This window comes from Pongo pygmaeus, chromosome 18, assembly GCF_028885625.2.
Source record: "Pongo pygmaeus isolate AG05252 chromosome 18, NHGRI_mPonPyg2-v2.0_pri, whole genome shotgun sequence".
NCBI classification, from domain to species: Eukaryota; Metazoa; Chordata; class Mammalia; order Primates; family Hominidae; genus Pongo; species Pongo pygmaeus.
The window spans coordinates 2,508,369-2,528,768 of NC_072391.2; the positions used below are offsets into that span (position 1 = coordinate 2,508,369).

General features: G+C 42.1%; 1 protein-coding gene across 2 annotated transcripts in view; it reads left to right on the plus strand.

Annotated features, from left to right (window-relative positions):
- Window positions 1-20,400, plus strand: part of LOC129015988 (ATP-binding cassette sub-family A member 17-like) — a 72,132-nt gene that overhangs the window by 32,688 nt on the left and 19,044 nt on the right. For both annotated transcript variants that reach the window (XM_063654910.1, XM_063654911.1), the window contains exon 5: window positions 14,610-14,783. In XM_063654910.1, the coding sequence (XP_063510980.1) occupies window positions 14,610-14,783 (174 nt within the window). The remainder of the gene's footprint in view (window positions 1-14,609; window positions 14,784-20,400) is intronic.

The window sequence follows — 20,400 nt, forward strand, 5'->3', positions numbered from 1 at the left end:
CAGCTTGTTCCTTAACTGAAAGTCACTGTTCTCTCAAGATGTCTTGCTCTACAAGACTCTCCCATTCTGGATTCTGGTAGCCTCTCTTTCTTCTCATCCATTTGGATCCAAGGAAGGTATTCATGCTTTTGCTGCTAGCCCTAGGTTTCTGCACTATCCTGTAGGGTTTTCTGTCCCTGTGCACACATGTGCCTGTTATAAACAAACCCTCTTTGAATTACTGTAATTTGAATATAGCAGTTGTTTCCTTTAGGGATCCTGAATGATACACAATTATATGAGATAACTACCGCTATTATTCTTATTTAGTAGAGGAAGTAACTTGAGACATAGAGAGGTTAAAAATTTCCAGATAATTTTATATGGAACAGTACAACCTAGCCATAAATACAGTTTTCATTCCCAGATAAAGAGTAAAACAGTTTTCCAGTAATTAAGCTTTAGCTACTCTGAGTGGAATCTTAAATGAAATATGCCAGAGAGGAATGTGTTCCATTTCTGCTTGGTGCAGAGTCAGGAAAAGATAGTCTGTTGGGGAGTTCTAGAATAGCATTTAGCCCAGGACACTGATAGGATCGATGTTGTCAGCTCTTCCGTTCTATTCAGGTGATGCCCTAAGACCCAACCCAAACTTTCAACTCTTCCTTGGCAAGGACCCAGGAGTAGGCAAGTTGTATTCCAGGAGGAGTCGTTACTATGGGAAATATTCCAGGAGGGAGAATGCCCTGACAGTGTCTGGCCCTAGGACCAAGGTGGGATATGGGGAATGGGGCACTAATGTCATTTCCTTCTTTGAACACTGAATACAACTAATAGAACTCTTTCTTCCTAAACTCCCTCATGTTTATTTAGTATGACTATGTAGATGGATTAAGGAGAATTAAAACACACTGTCCTTAATTTAGGAATGACCCATATCACTCCATCCCTCCTATTCCCCTCACCCTCTCAGCATAGTCCCTTTGCTCTTGTTGACCATGTTCCTTTTCTGTTCCCTAAATAGGTATTAGGTATTCTGCTCCTCCTATAGGCAGGCCTCATTGTTTGGCCGCTCTTCTTCAAAATTTATATTGCAGTTCACTTCTTTCAAGAAGTCTTTCTAAATCTCATCAGTCTTTCATCCCATCTTCCTATAGTTTGTTGTTTCCACCTCTTAACTGATCTCCATGTAATCAGTTGTCCAAATTAACTGACATTCTATCCCCTCTGTAAAACTCTCAGATTGAAGCTCCCAACACACTGCAGCTGGTAGGCTTCTCGCTAGCGAATTTGGGTTTATCTTTTACCTGCTGAGTTGTATGCTTATTAAGGTTTGTTCCTAAATCTCTTTATACCTGTACTTGTTCTTATAATTTGTAATTTAATTAAATATTATGTAAATAGGTGGAGTGGACTGGAGTTACCTTTCAAAATTTAGTTGAATGCTTTGGAAAGATTCAGTAAGGCAGATATCTAAAAAAAAAATGCTAATAAAGTTCGTGTGAGGCCAGGCGCAATGACTCACATATGTAGTCCTAGCTATTTGAGAGGCTGAGGTGGGAGGATTGCTTGAACCCAGGAGTTCAAGGCTACAGTGAGCTATGATCGTACCATTACACGCCAGCATGGACAACAGAGTGAGACCCTATCTCTAAAAAATGAAAATGATAAAAAATAAGTTTCATGTGGGTGAAACTTCTGTAAAATATGAGAAAAAAATATAAAAACCTGGGCAGAGTCTGTACTACAATGCTTCATGCCTGTATTCACGTCCTCAGTGCACTTTCAAGGCTGTGATCTTTGCTTTATGGGTGGGGCTCACATTGCTCCAGTGAGCAGGCCCACACTTCAAGAGAAGAGTTTGTGTTCTGACATCAGAATACCAACACAAATTGTACATTTATATGCTATAAGTAAAAATAAAAATGGAGTTCAAGAGAACTGTGACAAAAAATCAAAGTGTAGTATAAATGAAGCCAAACAGCTTATCATTTACATTTGTGAATTTTTTGCATCAAATAGTATGTTCCAATATGTGGGCCCTGACAAATTGTGACTCTACCAAGATAAGGATGGATTCTTAAAGAGGTCAAATGGGCCGGAACACTATCTCCTGATTCAAACTCTGTATCTAATTTCCCACATCTGCCTCCATAGCTTTAGGGTAAGCATGGCAGGGGTGATGGTCAAGTAACAGAGCTGTGTGGGGAGCTTGGAGCATAAATGTCAAAGGATGTCCACAACCTAAGGCTTAAGGTGCTAAAAGTTGACACCTAAAAAATTAAACTTTTATCAAGTACAGGCCAGGCATGGTGGCTCATGCCTGTAATCCCAGCACTTTGGGAGGCTTAGGCGGGTAGATCACCTGAGGTCAGGAGTTCAAGACTAGCCTGGCCAACATGGTGAAACCCCAACTCTACTAAAACAAAAATTAGCCAGGCATGGTGGTGCATGCCTGTATTCCCAGCTACTCAGGAGGCTGAGGCAGGAGAATTGCTTGAAACCAGGAGGCAGAGGTTGCAGTGAGCTGAGATTGCGCCGTTGTACTCCAGCCTGGGCAACAAGAGCGAGACTCTGTCTCAAAAAAAAAAAAAAAAAGAAAGAAAGAAAAAAATGCATATCAAGTACAAGAAATATGCAGAAGACTAGAAATAAAAGAAAAATACCAATGAGGTCAGAAGCACAACAAATCAGGACCAGAGGGGAAATAAATAGACAGGAAAAGTACCAAGTCTTGGAGTGTATATACTATACAACCCAACATTTATGATCAGTTGATTTTCAATAGAGGGGCCAAGAAAATTCATTGAGGAATGAATAGTCTTTTCAACAACTGGTAATGGAATAACTGAATATTCACATTCAAAAGAATGAACATGACCAGGTGCAGTGGCTCACACCTGTAATCCCAACACTTTGTTAGGCTGAGGCAGGAAGATTGCTTGAGCCCAGGAGTTTGAGACCAGCCTGGCCAATATGCCGAAACCCCCACCTCCACTAAAAATACAAAATTTAGCTGGGCATGGTGGCGAGTGCCTGTAATCCCAGCTACTCAGGAGGCTGAGTCAGGAGAATCACTTGAACCCAGAGGCGGAGGTCACAGTGAGCCAAGACTGCGTGCCATTGCACTCTAGCCTTGGCAACAAGAGTGAAATTCCGTCTCAAAAAAAAAAAAAAAAACAAATAGCCAAGCATGGTGGCACACCCCTGTCATCCCAGCTACTCTGGAGGTCGAGGTAGGAAAATCAGTTGAAGCCAGGAGGTCAAGGCTACAGTGAGCCATGATCTGCACTCCAGCCTGGGCAACAGAATGAGACCCTGTCTCGGAAAAAAAAAAAAGAACGTGGAGGCCTACATCACATCATACACAAAAATTAACTCAAAATTGTTTATAAACCTAAATGTAAGAACTAAAACTATAAAACTCTTAAAAGAAAATGCAGGAGAAAAATCTTTGTGATCTTGAGTTAATACTTTCTTAGATAGGACACCAAAAGCACAACTGATAAAAGAGAAAGTTGTTAAGTTGACTTCATCAAAGTTAAAAACTTTTTTGCTTCAAAGGTACCATCAAGAAAGTAAAAAGACAAATTGGAATGTTCCTAACACAAAGAAATGATAAATTCTTGAGGTGATGGATATCCCAATTACCCTGATTTGATCATTACACACTGTATGTTTGTATCAGAATTTCACATGTACCCCATAAATGTGTACAACTATTATGTATCTATTAAAAATTAAAACTCAGGGAAGCAAATCTAGAAATTTTTAGTTTTCAAAAAGGAATATATTTTTAAAATGTGCTAAAGTTTGTTTGTTGACAAAAATTGTGAAATTCTCCATGGAATATTGCATTTTAGGACCAATCATTGTTCTTTATTTTAAAAAAAACTTTAAATTAAAAAAATAAAAAAAGACAACCCTGGGACTGTGAGAAAACATTTTCAGATTATATATATCATAAGAAACTTGTATCTGGAATAAATAAAATAACTCAAAAATAAAAACATGAATATTCCTGACTCATTCTATAAGGCCAGCATTGCCTTGATTAAAAAAAACTGGAAAGGACATCATAGTAAAACTACAGACCAATATCCACATGAATATAGATGGGGAGAGCCTCAATAAAATACTGGCAAACCAAATCAAACAGCATATTAAAAGGATCATATACCATGCCAAGTGGGATTTATCCCAGGAATGGAAGAGTGACTCAACACATGAAAAGCAAAAAGTATAATACAGCACTTAATAGAATGAAGGAAAAAAATAAACACGTGATCATCTCAACTGATGTCAAAAAAGGATTTGAGAAAATCCAATACTTCCTCATGATAAAAACAAACCAGGATATAAAGGAACTTCGTCAACTTGATAAAGGGGCATTTATGAAAACCCCACAGTTAGTTAGCATTATATTCAATGCTGAAATATTGAAAGCCTTCCCCCTATGATCAGTTACAAGGATGCCTATTTTCACCACTTCAACAGTATACTGGAAGTTCTAGCCAGAGTAATTAGGAAATAAAAAGAATAAAATGCATCTAATTGGAAAGGAAGAAGTAAAACTGTCTCTATTCAAAGATGATATGATCTTACATAGAGAAATCCTAAAGGATCCACACAAAAAAGCTACTAGAGTAATAAATGAATTCAGCCAATTTTCAAAAATCAGTTGTGTTTCTATAGAGTAGCAATGAACATTCTGAACAGGAAATTAAGGAAACAATTCCACTTAGAATAGCATCCAAAATAAGATACCTAGGAATAAATTTAACCAAAGAAGTAGAAGACTTTTACACTGAAAACTATGAAATAACGCTGAAAGAGATCAAAAACTTAATCGAAAACCATGCCATTCTCATGGAGTGGAAGGCTTAATATTCTTAGATGGCAATATTCCCCAAATTGATACAGATTCAATGCAATCTCTAATAAAATTCGAGGCCAGGCGTGAATCCCACACTTTGGGAGGCTGAGGCGGGCGGATCACGAGGTCAACAGATCAAGACCATCCTGGCCAACATGGTGAAACCCTGTCTCTACTAAAAATACAAAAATTAGCTGGGCGTGGTAGCGCATGCCAGTAGTCCCAGCTACTCGGGAGGCTGAGGCAGGAGAATCACTTGAACCTGGGAAGCGGAAGTTGCAGTGAGCTGAGATCGTGCCACTGCGCTCCAGCCTGGTGACAGAGCAAGACTCCAACTCAAAAAAAAGAAAAATTCCAGAGGCCCTTTATTTTTTCCAGCAATGCACAAGTCAATCCTAAAATTCATGTGGAATTGTGAGGGTCCTCAAAAACCAGTATTTTAAAAGAAGAACAAAGTCGGAAGACTCACATTTTCTGATTTCAAACTTACTACAAAGCTACAGGGATCAAAACAGAATTTTTTTTTTTTCCTTTTGAGATGGAGTCTCGCTGTCGCCCAGGCTGGAGTGCAGTGGCGCAGTCTCTGCTCGCTGTAACTTCTGCCTCCTAAGTTCAAGCGATTCTTGTGCCTCAGCTTCCCGAGTAGCTGGGATTATAAGTGTGTGCCACCACGCCTGGCTAATTTTTGTATTTTTAATAGAGACAGGGTTTCACCATGTTAGCAGGCTGATCTTGAACTCCCGGACTCAAGTGAACCACTGCCTCAGCCTCCCAAAGTGCTAGGATTACAGGCATGAGCCACCGCGCCTGGCCAAAACAGAATGGTTTGGACAGAAGGACAGACATGTACCCCCTCTCCGAGAAACACCCAAGAATGATCAATAAATACTTAATAATAAAAAAAAAAAAGACATGAAAGGGCCGGCCGCGTTGGCTCACGCCTGTAATCCCAGCACTTTGGGAGGCCGAGGTGAGTGGATCACCCGAGGTCAGGAGTTTGAGACCAGCCTGGCCAACATGGTGAAACCCTGTCTCTACTGAAAATACAAAAAAAATTAGCTGGGCATGGGCTAGGTGCAGTGGCTCACACCTGTAATCCCAGGCCGAGGCGGGTGGATCATGAGGTCAGGAGATAGAGACCATCCTGGCTAACACAGTGAAACCCCATCTCCACTAAAAATACAAAAAATTAAAAAAAAAAAAAAAAAAAAAAAGAAGGACAGACATGTAGACCAATGGAATAGAATTAAGAGTCCAGAAATAAACCTATACATCTGTGGCCAATTGATTTTTGGCTTTCTTCTCCCTCTTCACTCAGGCTGAAGTGTAGTGGCACAGTAACAGCTCACTGCAGCCTCTACTTCCTAGGCTCAAGCAATCCTCCCACCTTAGCCTCCTCAGTAGCTGGGACCACAAGCGCATGCCACCATGCCTGACTGATTTTTTATTTTTTATCTTTTTCTTTTTTCTTTTTATTTATTTATTTATTTAGAGACAGAGTTTTGCTCTTTTGCCCAGGCTGGAGTGAAGTGGCACGACCTTGGCTCACTGCAACCTCCACCCGCCTGGGTTCAAGTGATTCTCCTGCCTCAGCCTCCTGAGTAGCTAGGATTACAGGCACCCGCCACCACGCCTGGCCAATTTTTGTATTTTCAGTAGAGATGGGGTTTAACCATGTTGGCGAGGCTGGTCCCAAACTCTTGACCTCAGGTGATCCACCCTCCTCAGCTTCCCAAAGTGTTAGGATGACAGGCATGAGCCACCGTGCCCAGACTTTTTAATCTTTTTCTAGAGATGGGGTCTCCCTGTGTTACCCAGGCTGGTCTCAAACTCCTCAGCTCAAGCGCTCCTCCCACCTTCACCTCCCAAAGTGCTAGGATTACAATTCTGAGCCAGAATACAGGCACGTGCCACACCTGGCACAACTGACTTTTGACAGGGATGTCATGACCGTTCTACGAAGGTAAGAATAGTCTCTTCAACAACTGGTGCTGGGAAACTTGGATAACCATTCATAAAAAAATGAAGTTGGGCCGGGCATGATGGCTCACGCCTGTAATCCCAGCACTTTGGGAAGTTGAGGCAGGCGGATCACCTGAGGTCAGGAGTTCGAGACCAGCTTGGCCAACATGGTGAAACCACGTCTCTACTAAAAATACAAAAAAAAAAAAAATTAGCCAGGCATGGTGGCGGGCACCTGTAATCCCAGCTACTCGGGAGGCTGAGGTACGACAATCGCTTGAACCCAGGAGGCGGAGGTTGCAGTGAGCTGAGATCGTGCCACTGTACTCCAACCTGGGTGACAGTGTGAGACTCCGTCTCTAAAAAGAAGAAAAGAATGAAGTTGAACTTTTACTTCACTCCATGTAACTCAAAGTAAAGAAACAGGGGTAAACTTCATGACCTCATATTTGGCCATAAATTCTTAGATTTAACATTAAAAACAGGAGCAATAAAAGAAAAAAATAAATTGGACTTCATCAAAATTTAAAACTTTTGTGTATCAAAGGACATCATCAAGAAAGTGAAAAGACGGCTGGGCATAGTGGCTCACACCTGTAATCCCAGCACTTTGGGATGCTGAGGCGGGTGGATCACAAGGTCAGGAGTTTGAGACCAGCCTGACTAACATGGTGCAACCCCGTTTCTAGTAAAAATGCAAAAATTAGCCAGGCATGGTGGCGGGCACCTGTAATCCCAGCTACTCAGGAGGCTGAGGCAGAAGAATCGCTTTAACCTGGGAGGCAGAGGTTGCAGTGAGCCGAGATCACGCCACTGCACTGAAGCCTGGGCGACAGAGTGAGACTCTGTCTCAGAAAAAAAAAAAAAAAAGGACTCACTGTCCTTTTCCCCATTGAATAGTCTTGACCCTTCCAGGAAACAACTGATTATACATGTAAAGATTTATTTCTGTTATATTCCATTGATCTTTAAAGCTAGAGTTTGAGAAAGATTGGTGTTAATTTGTCACCTCCCAGGTTTACTTACGGCATTCTCCTGCCTCAGCCTCCTGAGGAGCTGGGACTACAGGCGCCCGCCACCATGCCCAGCTAATTTTTTGTATTTTTAGTAGAGGCGGGGTTTCACCATGTTAGCCAGGATGGTCTTCATCTCCTGACCTCGTGATCTGCCCGCCTCGGCCTCCCAAAGTGCTGGGATTACAGGTGTGAGCAACCGCACTGGGCCGAGTCTGAGTCTTGCTCTTGTTGCCCAGGCTGGAGTGCAATGGTGCTATCTCAGCTCACTGCAACCTCTGCCTCCTGGGTTCGAGCAATTCTCCTGCCTCAGCTTCCCAAGTAGCTGGGATTACAGATGCACGCCACCATGCCCGGCTAATTTTTGTATTTTTAGTAGAGGTGGGGTTTCACCACGTTGGCCAGGCTGGCCTTGGACTCCTGACCTCATGATCCACCCACCTCGGCTTTCCAAAGTGGTTAATTTGTCTTTAAATGTTTGGTGGAATTCACCAGTGACGCCTTCTGGTCCTGGGCTTTCTTTGTTGGAAAGAGCCTGAGGGACCTGTGGGACACTATTAGGCATACCAACCTATATGTCATAGGAGCCCCAAAGGAGAAGAGAGAGAGAAAAGAGGCAGGAAAAAAAAATTGAAGAAATAATGGCTGAAAGCTCTGCAAATTTGATCAAAGATATGAATTTACAAACCCCCAAAGCACAAGGAACTCCAGGCAAGATAACTCAGAAATCTACAACAAGAAATATAGTGAAATTGTCAAAATCTAAAGACAGAATTTTGAAAGCAGCAAGAGGCCAGGTGCGGTGGCTCACGCCTGTAATCCCAGCATTTTGGGAGGCCGAGGTGGACAGATCACCAGGTCAAGAGATCGAGACCATCCTGGCCAACATGGTGAAACTCCATCTCTACTAAAAATGCAAACATTAGCCGGGTGTGGTGGCATGTGCCTGTAGTCCCAGCTACTTGGGAGGCTGAGGCAGGAGAATCACTTGAACCCAGGAGGCAGAGGTTGCAGTGAGCCGAGATCATGCCACTGCACTCCAACCTGGTGACGGAGTGAGACTCCATCTCAAAAAAAAAAAAAAAGACAGCAGCAAGAGAGAAGAAACTTTTCACATACAAGAGATCCTCAATAAAATTAACAGCTGATTTCTCTACAGAAACCATGGGATTCAGACGACAGTGGTATGACATATTTTAAACTTTTTTTTTTTTTTTTTGAGATGGAGTCTTGCTCTTTTGTCCAGGCTGGAGTGCAGTGGTGCGATCTCGGCTCACTGCAAGCTCCGCCTCCCAGGTTCACGCCATTCTCCTGCCTCAGCCTCCCGAGGAGCTGGGACTACAGGCGCCCGCCACCACGCCTGGCTAATTTTTTGTATTTTTAGTAGAGATGGGGTTTCACCGTGTTAGCCAGGATGAGTCTCGATCTCCTGACCTCGTGATCCACCCGCTTTGGCCTCCCAAAGTGCTGGGATTACAGGCGTGAGCCACCGTGCCCGGCCATATTTTAAACTTTTAAAGGAAAAAAACCCCTGCAATCAAGAACTTATATCCAGCAAAACTATCTAGAAATTAATATATTCCTAGCTAAAAGCTGAGGGAGTTCACTACCAGTAGTCCTGCCCTACAAGAAATGCTAAAGGGAGTCCTTCAGGCTGAAATAAAAAGACATTAGATGTAACCCTAAGCCATTAGAAGAAATAAACGCCTCTGTTAAAGGTAACTAAAGCCAGTATTATTGTACTTTTGGTCCATAACACTTCCTTTTTTTTCTATATGATTTAAAAGGCAAGTGCATATGTATTAATGTGGATGTCTATGTTAATGGACACACAATGTATAAAGATACAATCTGTCACAATAACAATAGAAAGGGAGGGGCAGAGATGTATATGAGCAGAGTGTTTGTATGCGTTGAAACCAAGTTGGTATTATTCAGATTTAGTTGTTATAAGTTTAAGATGTTAATTACTATACAGTTGCCTTTTAAACCTTGTATGTCAGTTTCCTATTGCTGCTGTAACAATCAGTTACATGCTTAGTGGCTTAAAACAACATACATCTACTGTCTTATAGCCAAGATCTGAAATGCATTTTGCTGGGCTAAAATCAACGTGTCTTCACCTTGCTGGGCTGTGTTCTTTCTGGAGACAGTAGGGGAGAATGAATCCTTTCCGTTTTTCAGCTTGTAGAAGACACCTGCATTCCTTGGCTCATGGCCCCTTCCTCCATCTTCAAGGCCAGCAGCAGATCACTTTCGAATCTCTCTCTCTCTGACCTGTGCTTCTATCTTATGTCCATTTCTCACTTCTGCCTTCTTCTTCTAAGGACTCTTGTGACTACATTGAGCCCATCCAGATAATCTAGACTAATCTCCCCATCTCGGAATTCTTGATTTAATCACATCTGCAGAGCCCATTTTCTTATGTAAAGGAATATATTTACAGATTTCAGGGAGTAGGATGTGGACATCTCTGGAAACCTTTATTTTTCCTTTCATACCATATAAACCATTGGAATTTTTTAAATACAAAAGGAAATTGTAAAAGCAATTTCTAAAAATTAAAAGCCAATAAATGAATATTTTCAAGTTGGAGGGCTTATTCCTACACACAAAAAGAATTAGGCTTGTAATCCCAGCACTTTGGGAGGCCGAGGTGAGCTGATCACTTGAAGCCAGGAGTTTGAGACCAACCTGAGCAACATGGCAAGACCCCATCTCTACAAAAAATACAAAGATTAGCTGGACATGGTGGCAGGTGCCTGTAATCCCAGCTACTTGGGAGGCTGAGGTTGGAGGATCACTTGAGCCTGGGAGGTCAAGGCTGCAATAAGCCGAGATCCTGCCTCTGTACTCCACACTTCAGCCTGGGTGACAGAGTGAGACACTGTCTCAGAAAAAAAATAGAAAGCAAGAAAGAAAGAAAGAAGAAAAGAGATACAAATGAAACACCAAAGAAGTTAAGGTAAAACCCTATAATCATAAACCTTAACTAGAATTATCAGTATAAACTCTTTTTTTTTTTTTTTTTTAAGATGTATTAATGCTGGCTGGGCGCAGTAGCTCACGCCTGTAATCCCAGCACTTTGGGAGGCCGAGGCCGGCGAATCACAAGGTCAGGAGATCGAGACCATCTTGTGAATGGTGAAACCCCATATCTACTAAAAATACAAGAAATTAGCCGGGCGTGGTGGCGGGCGCCTGTAGTCCCAGCTACTCTGGAGGCTGAGGCGGGAGAATGGCGTGAACCCGGGAGGTGGAGCTTGCAGTGAGCTGAGATCGCGCCACTGCACTCCAGCCTGAGCGACAGAGCGAGACTTCGTCTCAAATAAATAAATAAATAAGATGTTTTAATGTATTTCCTTACCATGTCCATTGTAAAGACCTGGAAGCAATGACAACCCAACAGCAGTAGGCACCTAGTCTCCAGACTGTGGTCTCTGAGTATCTTCTTTTTTTTTTTTTTTTTTGAGACAGAGTCTCGCTCTGTCGCCCAGGCTGGAGTGCAGTGGCACGATCTCGGCTCACTGCAAGCCCCGCCTGCCAGGTTCACGCCATTCTCCTGCGTCAGCCTCCTGAGTAGCTGGGACTACAAGCATCCGCCACCACGCTCGGCTAATTTTTTGTATTTTTTGTAGAGATGGGGTTTCACCGTGTTAGCCAGGATGGTCTCAATCTCCTGACCTCGTGATCCACCCACCTCGGCCTCCCAAAGTGCTGGGATTACAGGCGTGAGCCACCACGCCCTGCCAGTCTCTGAATATCTTTAAAAGAAACCAAAGCCTCTTAGAGAAATAGCTGATTCAAGATAGCAAATGTATGACATAAACATTGGGCATTTTTTACCATGGCAAGGAAGCTCTTGCTTCCTTGGGATAATGTCTGATGGATAAAAGAGTTAACCTGAAGATGTATCGCTCAACTAGGATAGGATATTTTGAGCATCAAAAAAAGTAATAATTGCAATGGATTGATACATGTAAAATGTTAATATGTAAAAACTCATGCTTTATATAATACAATAAAATGCCTCATTGATCATCACTGAAGATTGCTAGGGAAACTACCCATTACACTTCTGCACCACCACGAGGACTGAGGTTAGGAAGGTGTACTCCTCCTGATTGCTACTTCCAGATCATTTCCCCTCCCTTTTTGCCTAAAAATCTCAGCTTCTTTGAAGTGTGTGTCATCAGACTAAGTGCCACCTTTTGTTGAAAGTCACCTATTTTTCCTGATTACTTCTCATTCATCAAAGAATTTTAGTGGCTGGCTCCTCTAACTACTGCTGTGACCATTTTCAGTGGCTCAACTTGTTACCTTTCACACCTGGTCATTCCAATGTTTTCCTCCACTCCATGGTAGTAATCCCATGCTTCCCATGGCCATCCCCTAAACCTTGGTCTTACCAGTAACTGAACCTTCAGAATCTCAGTTCCCAATATCCCATTCTTGAATTCCACAGCCTTTCCTGGTAGCACCATTTCTCTTGTACCTGTCCCATCCAGTAATTGTATGACCCTCATTAAGATCTCTGATCCATTGGCCCTTCCATATTCTCACTGTCGGTGACTCCTGTAACTTGCTTTACTTGTTTACTTTACCCAGCTCAGATCCCATGATCCATTGCTATAACTCCTTTAACTTACACCCATCAGCCATCCATGGAACTTTCACCACAAAGTCTCAACCCTGGTGAAACCCTGCTCCCTGCCTACTCTGCACCCGCATCTGAGCAGCAGAACTTGGCTGGAAAGGCCAGGTGCAGTGGCTCATGCCTGTAATCCCAGCACTTTGGGAGGCCGAGGTGAGCAGATCACCTGAAGTCAGGAGTTTGAGACCAGCCTGGTCAACATGGTGAAACCCTGGCTCTTCTAAAAATACAAAAATTAGCCAGGCATGGTGGCAGGCGCCTGTAATCCTAGCTACCCAGGAGGCTGAGGCAGGAGAATCACTTGAATCCCAGAGGTGGAGGCTGTGGTGAGCTGAGATGGAGCCACTGCATTCCAGCCTAGGCGACAGCAAGACTCCATCTCAAAAAAAAAAAAAAAAAAAAAAAAAAAACTTGGCTGGAGAAAAACTCACCATTGTGCTACTGACTGGTCTTTTCATTTAGATCCCCAATTCTCAAATGAAGGCCCTAAGCGCTGACTTGCAATCCAACCACATTCCCTCATCTGTTTGTTCCACATCTCTCTCAGACAGTTATTTCAAACCTTTTCTGACTCCTCAAATGGACAGTGGCCTTTGCCCTTTTCTCGCTGAGGTCAAAAGGTCTTGCTCTGGCTTCTGAATGCTGCTTGCATCTTAGTGTGGACCCTGAGCTTGAGCAGGTCACTAGAATCTATGCATCCATTTCCCCTTCTTTGAAATTGTGAAAATAAAAGTTATGTGCTTAGTTGTGAGGGCTAAATGGACAGTGGCCGTTGCCCTTTTCTCACTGAGGTCAAAAGGTCTTGCTCTGGCTTCTGAATGCTGCTTGCATCTTAGTGTGGACCCTGAGCTTGAGCAAGTCACTAGAATCTATGCATCCATTTCCCCTTCTTTGAAATTGTGAAAATAAAAGTTATGTGCTTAGTTGTGAGGGCTAAATGTGACATTGCACATGAAATGCTGAGAACAGTAGTTGCCATATTGTAAGAGCTTAGTAAATGTTAAGTTAGCAATTATTACCACCTTTTACAAAAGAAGAAACTGGGATTTGGAGAAGTTATAGATGATCAGCTACTAGTTCATGTGACCAGATTCAGCCAAGGGCTGCCTCGTGCCTTAATTTTAACTCTTCCTTTTACATATAAAACTCCGTTTTAAATCCTTATTCACTTAACTTCTTACAAGTCAAATGTTGCATTTAACTTGAGTTCGGCTCCCAGGCTTTGGTTAGATTAGCCTTATCTCCAGATCTGGAGCCACTGTGTTTAGAGCCTGGGAAACCTTGAATCCATGACCATAATTTACTAGCTCCATGACACTGAGCAAATTTATTTAATGTGGCTAAGATCATGTAGCATTTATTTACATATATCAGTTTCCTCCTCTGCAAAATAGGGAGGTTACAAAGATTAAATAAGATTACATCTTTAGGCCAGGAGTGGTGGCTCATGCCTGTAATCCCAGCACTTTGGGAGGCCAAGGCGGGCAGACCATAAGGTCAGGAGATCAAGACCATCCTGGCCAACATGGTGAAACCCCGTCTCTACTAACAATACAAAAAATTAGCTGAGCATGGTGGCAGGTGCCTGTAGTCCCAGCTCCTCGGGAGGCTGAGGCAGGAGAATGGCGTGAACCCGGGAGGCGGAGCTTGCAGTGAGTGGAGATCACGCCACTGCACTTCGGCCTGGGTGACAGAGCGAGACTCTGTCTCAAAAAAAAAAAAAAAAAAAAAAAAAAAAAAAAAGACTACATCTTTAAAGTGGTTACCATAGTGCCAGGTGGTGCTTACCACTACTCATCTTTGAAGAGGATTTTTATTGTAGGAGACACTAATACAGTTTTAGAGAGAGGAAGTTTTAGGCAGTTAGATATTTGTGCCCTTATGTAAGGATTCACTCATTTTTTTTTAAGTGCTGCAAATGTTTTTCATTCTTCATTAGTGAGAGTGCAACTATAAAAGGTTTCTAACAAAATTTCTGAAAAGATTGCTTCCCTTCTGAAATGCCTAGACACATGCAGAGATACTTGCCTTGCCACGGCAGGGAAAAACAGTCTGGGCTGTATTTCTTTGTGCATAGATAGTTCTTTGATGAAACTTTCTCCATTTCTTTCTTCTGAATTTGCAGCCCATGCTGGAACTGCTGTAGGAGACATCATCTTCTCCTTCACCTACCTCCCATACCCATACCTCATGTTCAGCTACATCCAGAGAAGCTACTTCCAAAAGATTGCCTGTTGCCTCTTCTCAAATGTTGCCATGGCACTGGGAGTCCGATTCATCACTATGTTTGAGGCAAAAGGTGAGCCTTATCTTTCCCAAACTCTCTAAGCTGCCTTGATGCTTTGCCCCATCAAGACTGAACTTTGTTTCCAAATAAACGTAACTGGCATGTTCCAGTCAGTGCTCTGAGCATTTAGAATATACTCACGACGGTGGTGAGTATTGTGTGGGGCACTAAAGAAAAGTAGAATATGGTTCACTCCAGGCAGCTTACTTTGTAATTGGGGAGAAAAACTAAAGCATATTAAAGAATTAGGAAATTATATACCTATATAATTATATAGGTATAAAATATTGATTTATGATTAGCATTTGAGATAATATTTTAGAACTTTGCAAATCATGTCATATTTTTTACATATATCATAGCCTTTGGAGTCTCTTTTTTTTTTTCTTTGAGACAGTCTCACTCTGTCACCCAGGCTGAAGTGCAGTGGCGTAATCATAGTTCACTGCAGCCTTGAACTCTGGGACTCAAGCAATCCTCCCACTTCACCCTCCCAAGTGGCTGGGACCACAAGTGGGAGCTCATTAAAAAAAAATTTTTTTTTATAGAGACAGGGTTTTACTATGTTGCCCAGTCTGGTCTCGCTCGAACTCCTGGGCTCAAGCAGCCCTTCTGCCTCGGCCTCCCAAAGTGCTGGGACTACAGGTGTGAGCCACCATCCCTGGCCTGGGGTATCTTCTTTCACAGGTTGGCCTAGGGTACCTTCCGTGAGAGGTGTTCTAGCTCCCTTATAACTTCCACAGTTTGAGTGCAGTCCCAAGTTTTCATTTGTCTTATGTTTTTCAAGTTTGAAGAATTCCTCAGAACACCTACAATTCGTTGCAAAAGATTACAGCCCAAATATCAATCAAATTGTAGGACCCACTGATCCCTGTGGGGTTTTAGTTGTTACTATTTCCACTTCAGTGGTACACTAAGATGATATACTGTGAACACTCTAGCAAGCGCCTTCATTACTCAGTGTTAGCTATTCTCACCAGAATCCTGGTTCCAAATGTTACAGCTTCATTTAGCAGCAGATAGCAGGAATAGGAGTTTTAAATTGGATCTAGTTAGTGGATCACCTTCCTATGGTTGGGATATCCCCAGTGACCTGGTTAGAGGCATCACCTACTAATGAATTCTTTAAGTTGGGATGGTCCAAATGGGCCCTGGGCTTAAAGCTGCCTAAAATATAATAAAGGATGTTAAGTTGGCCAGAATTTATTGAAAGCAAGTGGTTTCCTTTAACAAAGCAATGGTGAAACCACAATTTACAAGTGCTCATAGGAAAAAATAGATTTAAAATGGTATCTCTGATTCCTTATAAGTTAGTGAGTAATTTGTGGGGCCTATCTGTTGAAAGTTGAAAGAATTTAGGTGAGAGGTTGTGATGAATGAACGCTTAGATTTGCTCCCATGCTAGGGTTCTCTTGGTTTGAAATCACCCTGCCCTTGTCGAGCTTGTGATCAGTGTCCCTCCTGAAAGGCACAGGGTGGCCCACAAATGCTGTGTCTCCTGTTATAGCTGAAGGAACGCAGGTGCATATGATCACGAGCAGGAAGAAATCTCTGGGGGTATGATTAATGAAACAGAAGTCCAAGGACACTATTTCTTATTTAGAATCCTCATAACTTCACTGGATTGGATTTTTCTATGCATCTGAGCTATCTGCTCAAATCAACAGCAGACCTTATAATCAGTGAGTGAACTGATGAGAGTCCTTTGTAAATTATCTCAGTAAGTCCAGGGCAGAGCTTTCAGTTGTAATCTTGAGCAAAAATCACTATATACAAAATGTTTCAGAGCTCTCAGTTGGGGGTTAGTGGGCTCACTCTGGTTATACGGCAGGAGTATTCTGGCCTCTTCTTATAATCAGGATCTGCTTGTTTGGAGAGCAGCTGGGTTTGTCCCTCAAGGATCTCATTTATTGATTAATTTATTAATTATTTGCTATACTGTTGTTATTTATTTATTTATTTATTTTTGAAATGGAGTCTCGCTCTTTCATGCAGGCTGGAGTACAGTGGCGCGATCTCGGCTCACTGCAACCTCCACCTCCCAGGTTCAAGCAATTCTCCTGCTTCAGCCTCCTGAGTAGCTGGGACTACAGGCATGCACCACCACGCCCAGCTAACTTTTGTATTTTTTGGTAGAGATGGGGTTTCATCATGTTGACCAGGGTGGTCTTGAACTCCTGACCTCAAGTGATCCACCTGCCTCGGCCTTCCAAAGTGCTGGGATTGCAGGTATGAGCCACTATACCCAGCCTGCTATACTGTTTTTAGTTTTTGAGATTCAATAAATAGCACCCTTCTTCCCTCCTGAATTTCTGAACCCATTGAGAAATAAAACAAAGATATCATCATATAAATGCCAACGTATCCTTTTTATAACCCATAAAGACTAATGTGGATGATGTAGCCTAGCATGAGAGCCAGATGGACTCCTTGCCTGCCAGTTTCTACCTTGGAACAATTAATCTGAGACAAAATTTAGGCCAGCAGACCAGAGATGCCTACCCATTTATCTGCTTTTCATTGTTCTAGAATGGAAAGACAAAGAAAGAAATGAAATTTCACCATTCCTCTGGTTGAGGCCTTTTGGCAAATTAGCTAGACCTACCTGGCAAATGTGGACCTGGTTGCTTGCCAACAAGATATTACACTTTTGTAGGGAGAGTAACCTGTGGGGCAAAAGGCCAGTAGGTTTAGAGAAAAATCCCTTCATATGGAAAACAGAGCGGTAGGGAAGAGTGACAGTAAACTGTGAGATCAGGGATCTTGTCTATTTTGTTTACCACTCTGTATCCGCAATGTCTAGACTAGGGTCTGGTAGATTGTAGACACTCAATATGTATTTGTTAAATGAATGAATGAACCCTTCAGCCTTCTGGCAGGAAGTCAAGACTACTGAGAATGAGAAGCTGTGAGTGCTTTCTCAAGAGCTATTACGAGAGTTATCTTGTGTCTAGATTACTCAGATCATCATACCTATTGAAAATAATTTAAAATATGGGATAAATGTTTAGTTCCTTAAAAGCATCCCTCAAGAGAATCAAAGAGGTAACACAAGATAGTAAAGAACCACCAGGCCAAAACCTCAGGCAAACTGGTAACTCTAAAAGGTGAACAGAACACTCAAGCCAGTTTTGCTCAGAGGTCACTCACTAAAAGGAAAACTTGGGGCTTCCCTTTAGATGGCCTTTCAGGGCAAGGGAATCAGACATCAAGGCCCAGGATTTAGCCCAGGTGGAGAGCATACTAGGAGACCCTCTCCACATTAATCTGGAACACAAAGGGCTGCCACACCATGAGGATAAATATAACCCAGAAATAAATCCAATTGTCACAGGTTAGGTTCTTTGTGATGTAGACTATGCAAATGTTTATTAGGGAGTGCCCTTCGGATAACACCTGTGGAGAAGAATAAGGGAAGGGGAAGAAGAAAGATATGTAGAGGGAAAAGTTGAGCTGCAGTGTGGTCTTGACAGCCCTGAGGAGTTAGTTATAGAGCTAAAATGGCTCACCTGTGTCCTGCATTGGGTTGAAATGACCAGGCCTTTACACCTGCATCAGTCACTGGATATCAGCCACCCAAGAAAGGACATGACTTAGGGCTTGGCAGCTGTGCAACTGAGACATCCCAAAGGGGCTGGCAGCTAAAAGCCCTCTGCCATAGCACTCCCAACAGAATCATGGAAATACATCTCCATATCCATATACCATCTCTTCCTAACCTAGAGGACCTCAGGGAAGGTTGTCATGGCCCTGACCATATCATGAAAGAAAAACAAAGAAAAAATTTCCCCTGAGAAATTGTTACAAGCTAGTTCTTTGGAGGTATTGCAGTCCAGGTTCATATTGCAGGAGTAGGCCAGGTAACTTTAAGCAGTGAACTAAGATTGTCCTGGAATGATAGAGCACCCAACTAGGTACCTGGCAGAAGCAACTGCATCCTTTCTGGAGGAAGACATTTTCATCCTATACCATGATAAATCCTCACAAATAGTTTTAAAAGGTCAGTAAGCAACACAGTAAAAAATAATTAAAGGCATGAGGAAATAAACTACCATAATGAGAACCAACAGAAACAGAATAAAGTAGAAACAGATTCACAAAGGCCTCAATTTTTTAAATTATCGGAACAGAGATTATAACAATGCTTATAAGCTTTTTAGAAAGGCAAGCTTGAAAAATATCTAGAGGAACAGGAATAGGAACTATTAAAAGTGACCTAGAAAGTGAAAAAGGTGGAAATAATAAATACTTCTAGAAATGCAAGATGCAATAACCAGATTTAAGACTTAGTGGATAGGTTAACAGTAGATCTGAAACAGCTGAAAAGAGAATTAGTAAATTAGAAATAAGTTAGAAGAAATAATCTAGAAGGTGGCACAGATTATTAAAAAGATATAAAGTATGGAAGAGAGTTTGAAAGAGACATTCAGAAAAGAGTAGGAAGTACTCACATGTACTTAATCAGAGCTCCAGTAGAAAGAGAAAGAGAATGGGGCACAGGGAATGTGTTGAAAGAGGTAGGCCAAATCTGTTCCAAAACTAGATTTCAGGAAGCCCAGCAAATCTCAAACAAGCTTAATGAAAAGAAATTTACACTAGGCATATGCATGTAAAACTGAGCACACCAGACGTTGCAAAAACATCTTAAAAGTAGCCCAAGAAAAAATGACAAATTGTTTTTCAAAGTAGCAATAGTGGCCGGGCGCAGTGGCTCACGCCTGTAATCCCAGCACTTTGGGAGGCCGAGGTGGATGGATCACCTGAGGTCAGGAGTTTGAGACCAGCCTGACCAACATGGTGAAACCCTGTCTCTACTAAAAAGATACAAAAATTAGCTGGGCATGGTGGTGGGCGCCTGTAATCCCAGCTACTCGGGAGGCTGAGACAGGAGAATCACTTGAACCTGGGAGGCGGAGGTGGCAGTGAGCCGAGATTGCGCCATTGCACTCCAGCCTGGGCAACAAGAGTGTAACTTCATCTCAAAAAAAAAAAAGGATCAATAGTGGGAGCCTGAAAATGGTGGTATTTTACCTTGACTGTATAAAATAATAATGATAATAATAAAGATGTCTTTGGGTTTTTTTTTTAAAGAGGTAGAATTAAAATACACAAGAGGGGTTTTTGAGGGGATAAAGTCAGAAATCAAAAGGGAATAAATACTTTCTGGGAGGATAGTAAAGATACTGATTAACTTTAGACTTTGCTAAGTAAAGTATACATGGTATAATTCGTTACCGTAAGCCAACCATCAACAGGTTAGACATAGTGCATAACTTTCAAACTAATGGAGAGAAAATGTAATAACCAATAGATTAGTTGAGTCAAAAAGAAGGTGGGGAATAGGGAATGGAGAGGAATTATGTCACATGGCCATCTCTACTCCAAAGGAAACAGAAATCAGGGAACAGGATTGTCATACTTGATTCAGAACAAACAAGATCAAACAGATGTAGGGCCAGGGCAAGTTTGCCAAATTCCTTTCAGCAGCTCCCTGCTCTGAAACATAATTAGATATGCTGTGAAAAGAAGAAATGTCTAACTTCTCTATTCAATCCAGACTTTAGCGGTTTATTTTTTAATGGAACTTGATTTGATACTAAAATTTATATAGAGGTATAAAGGAATAGAA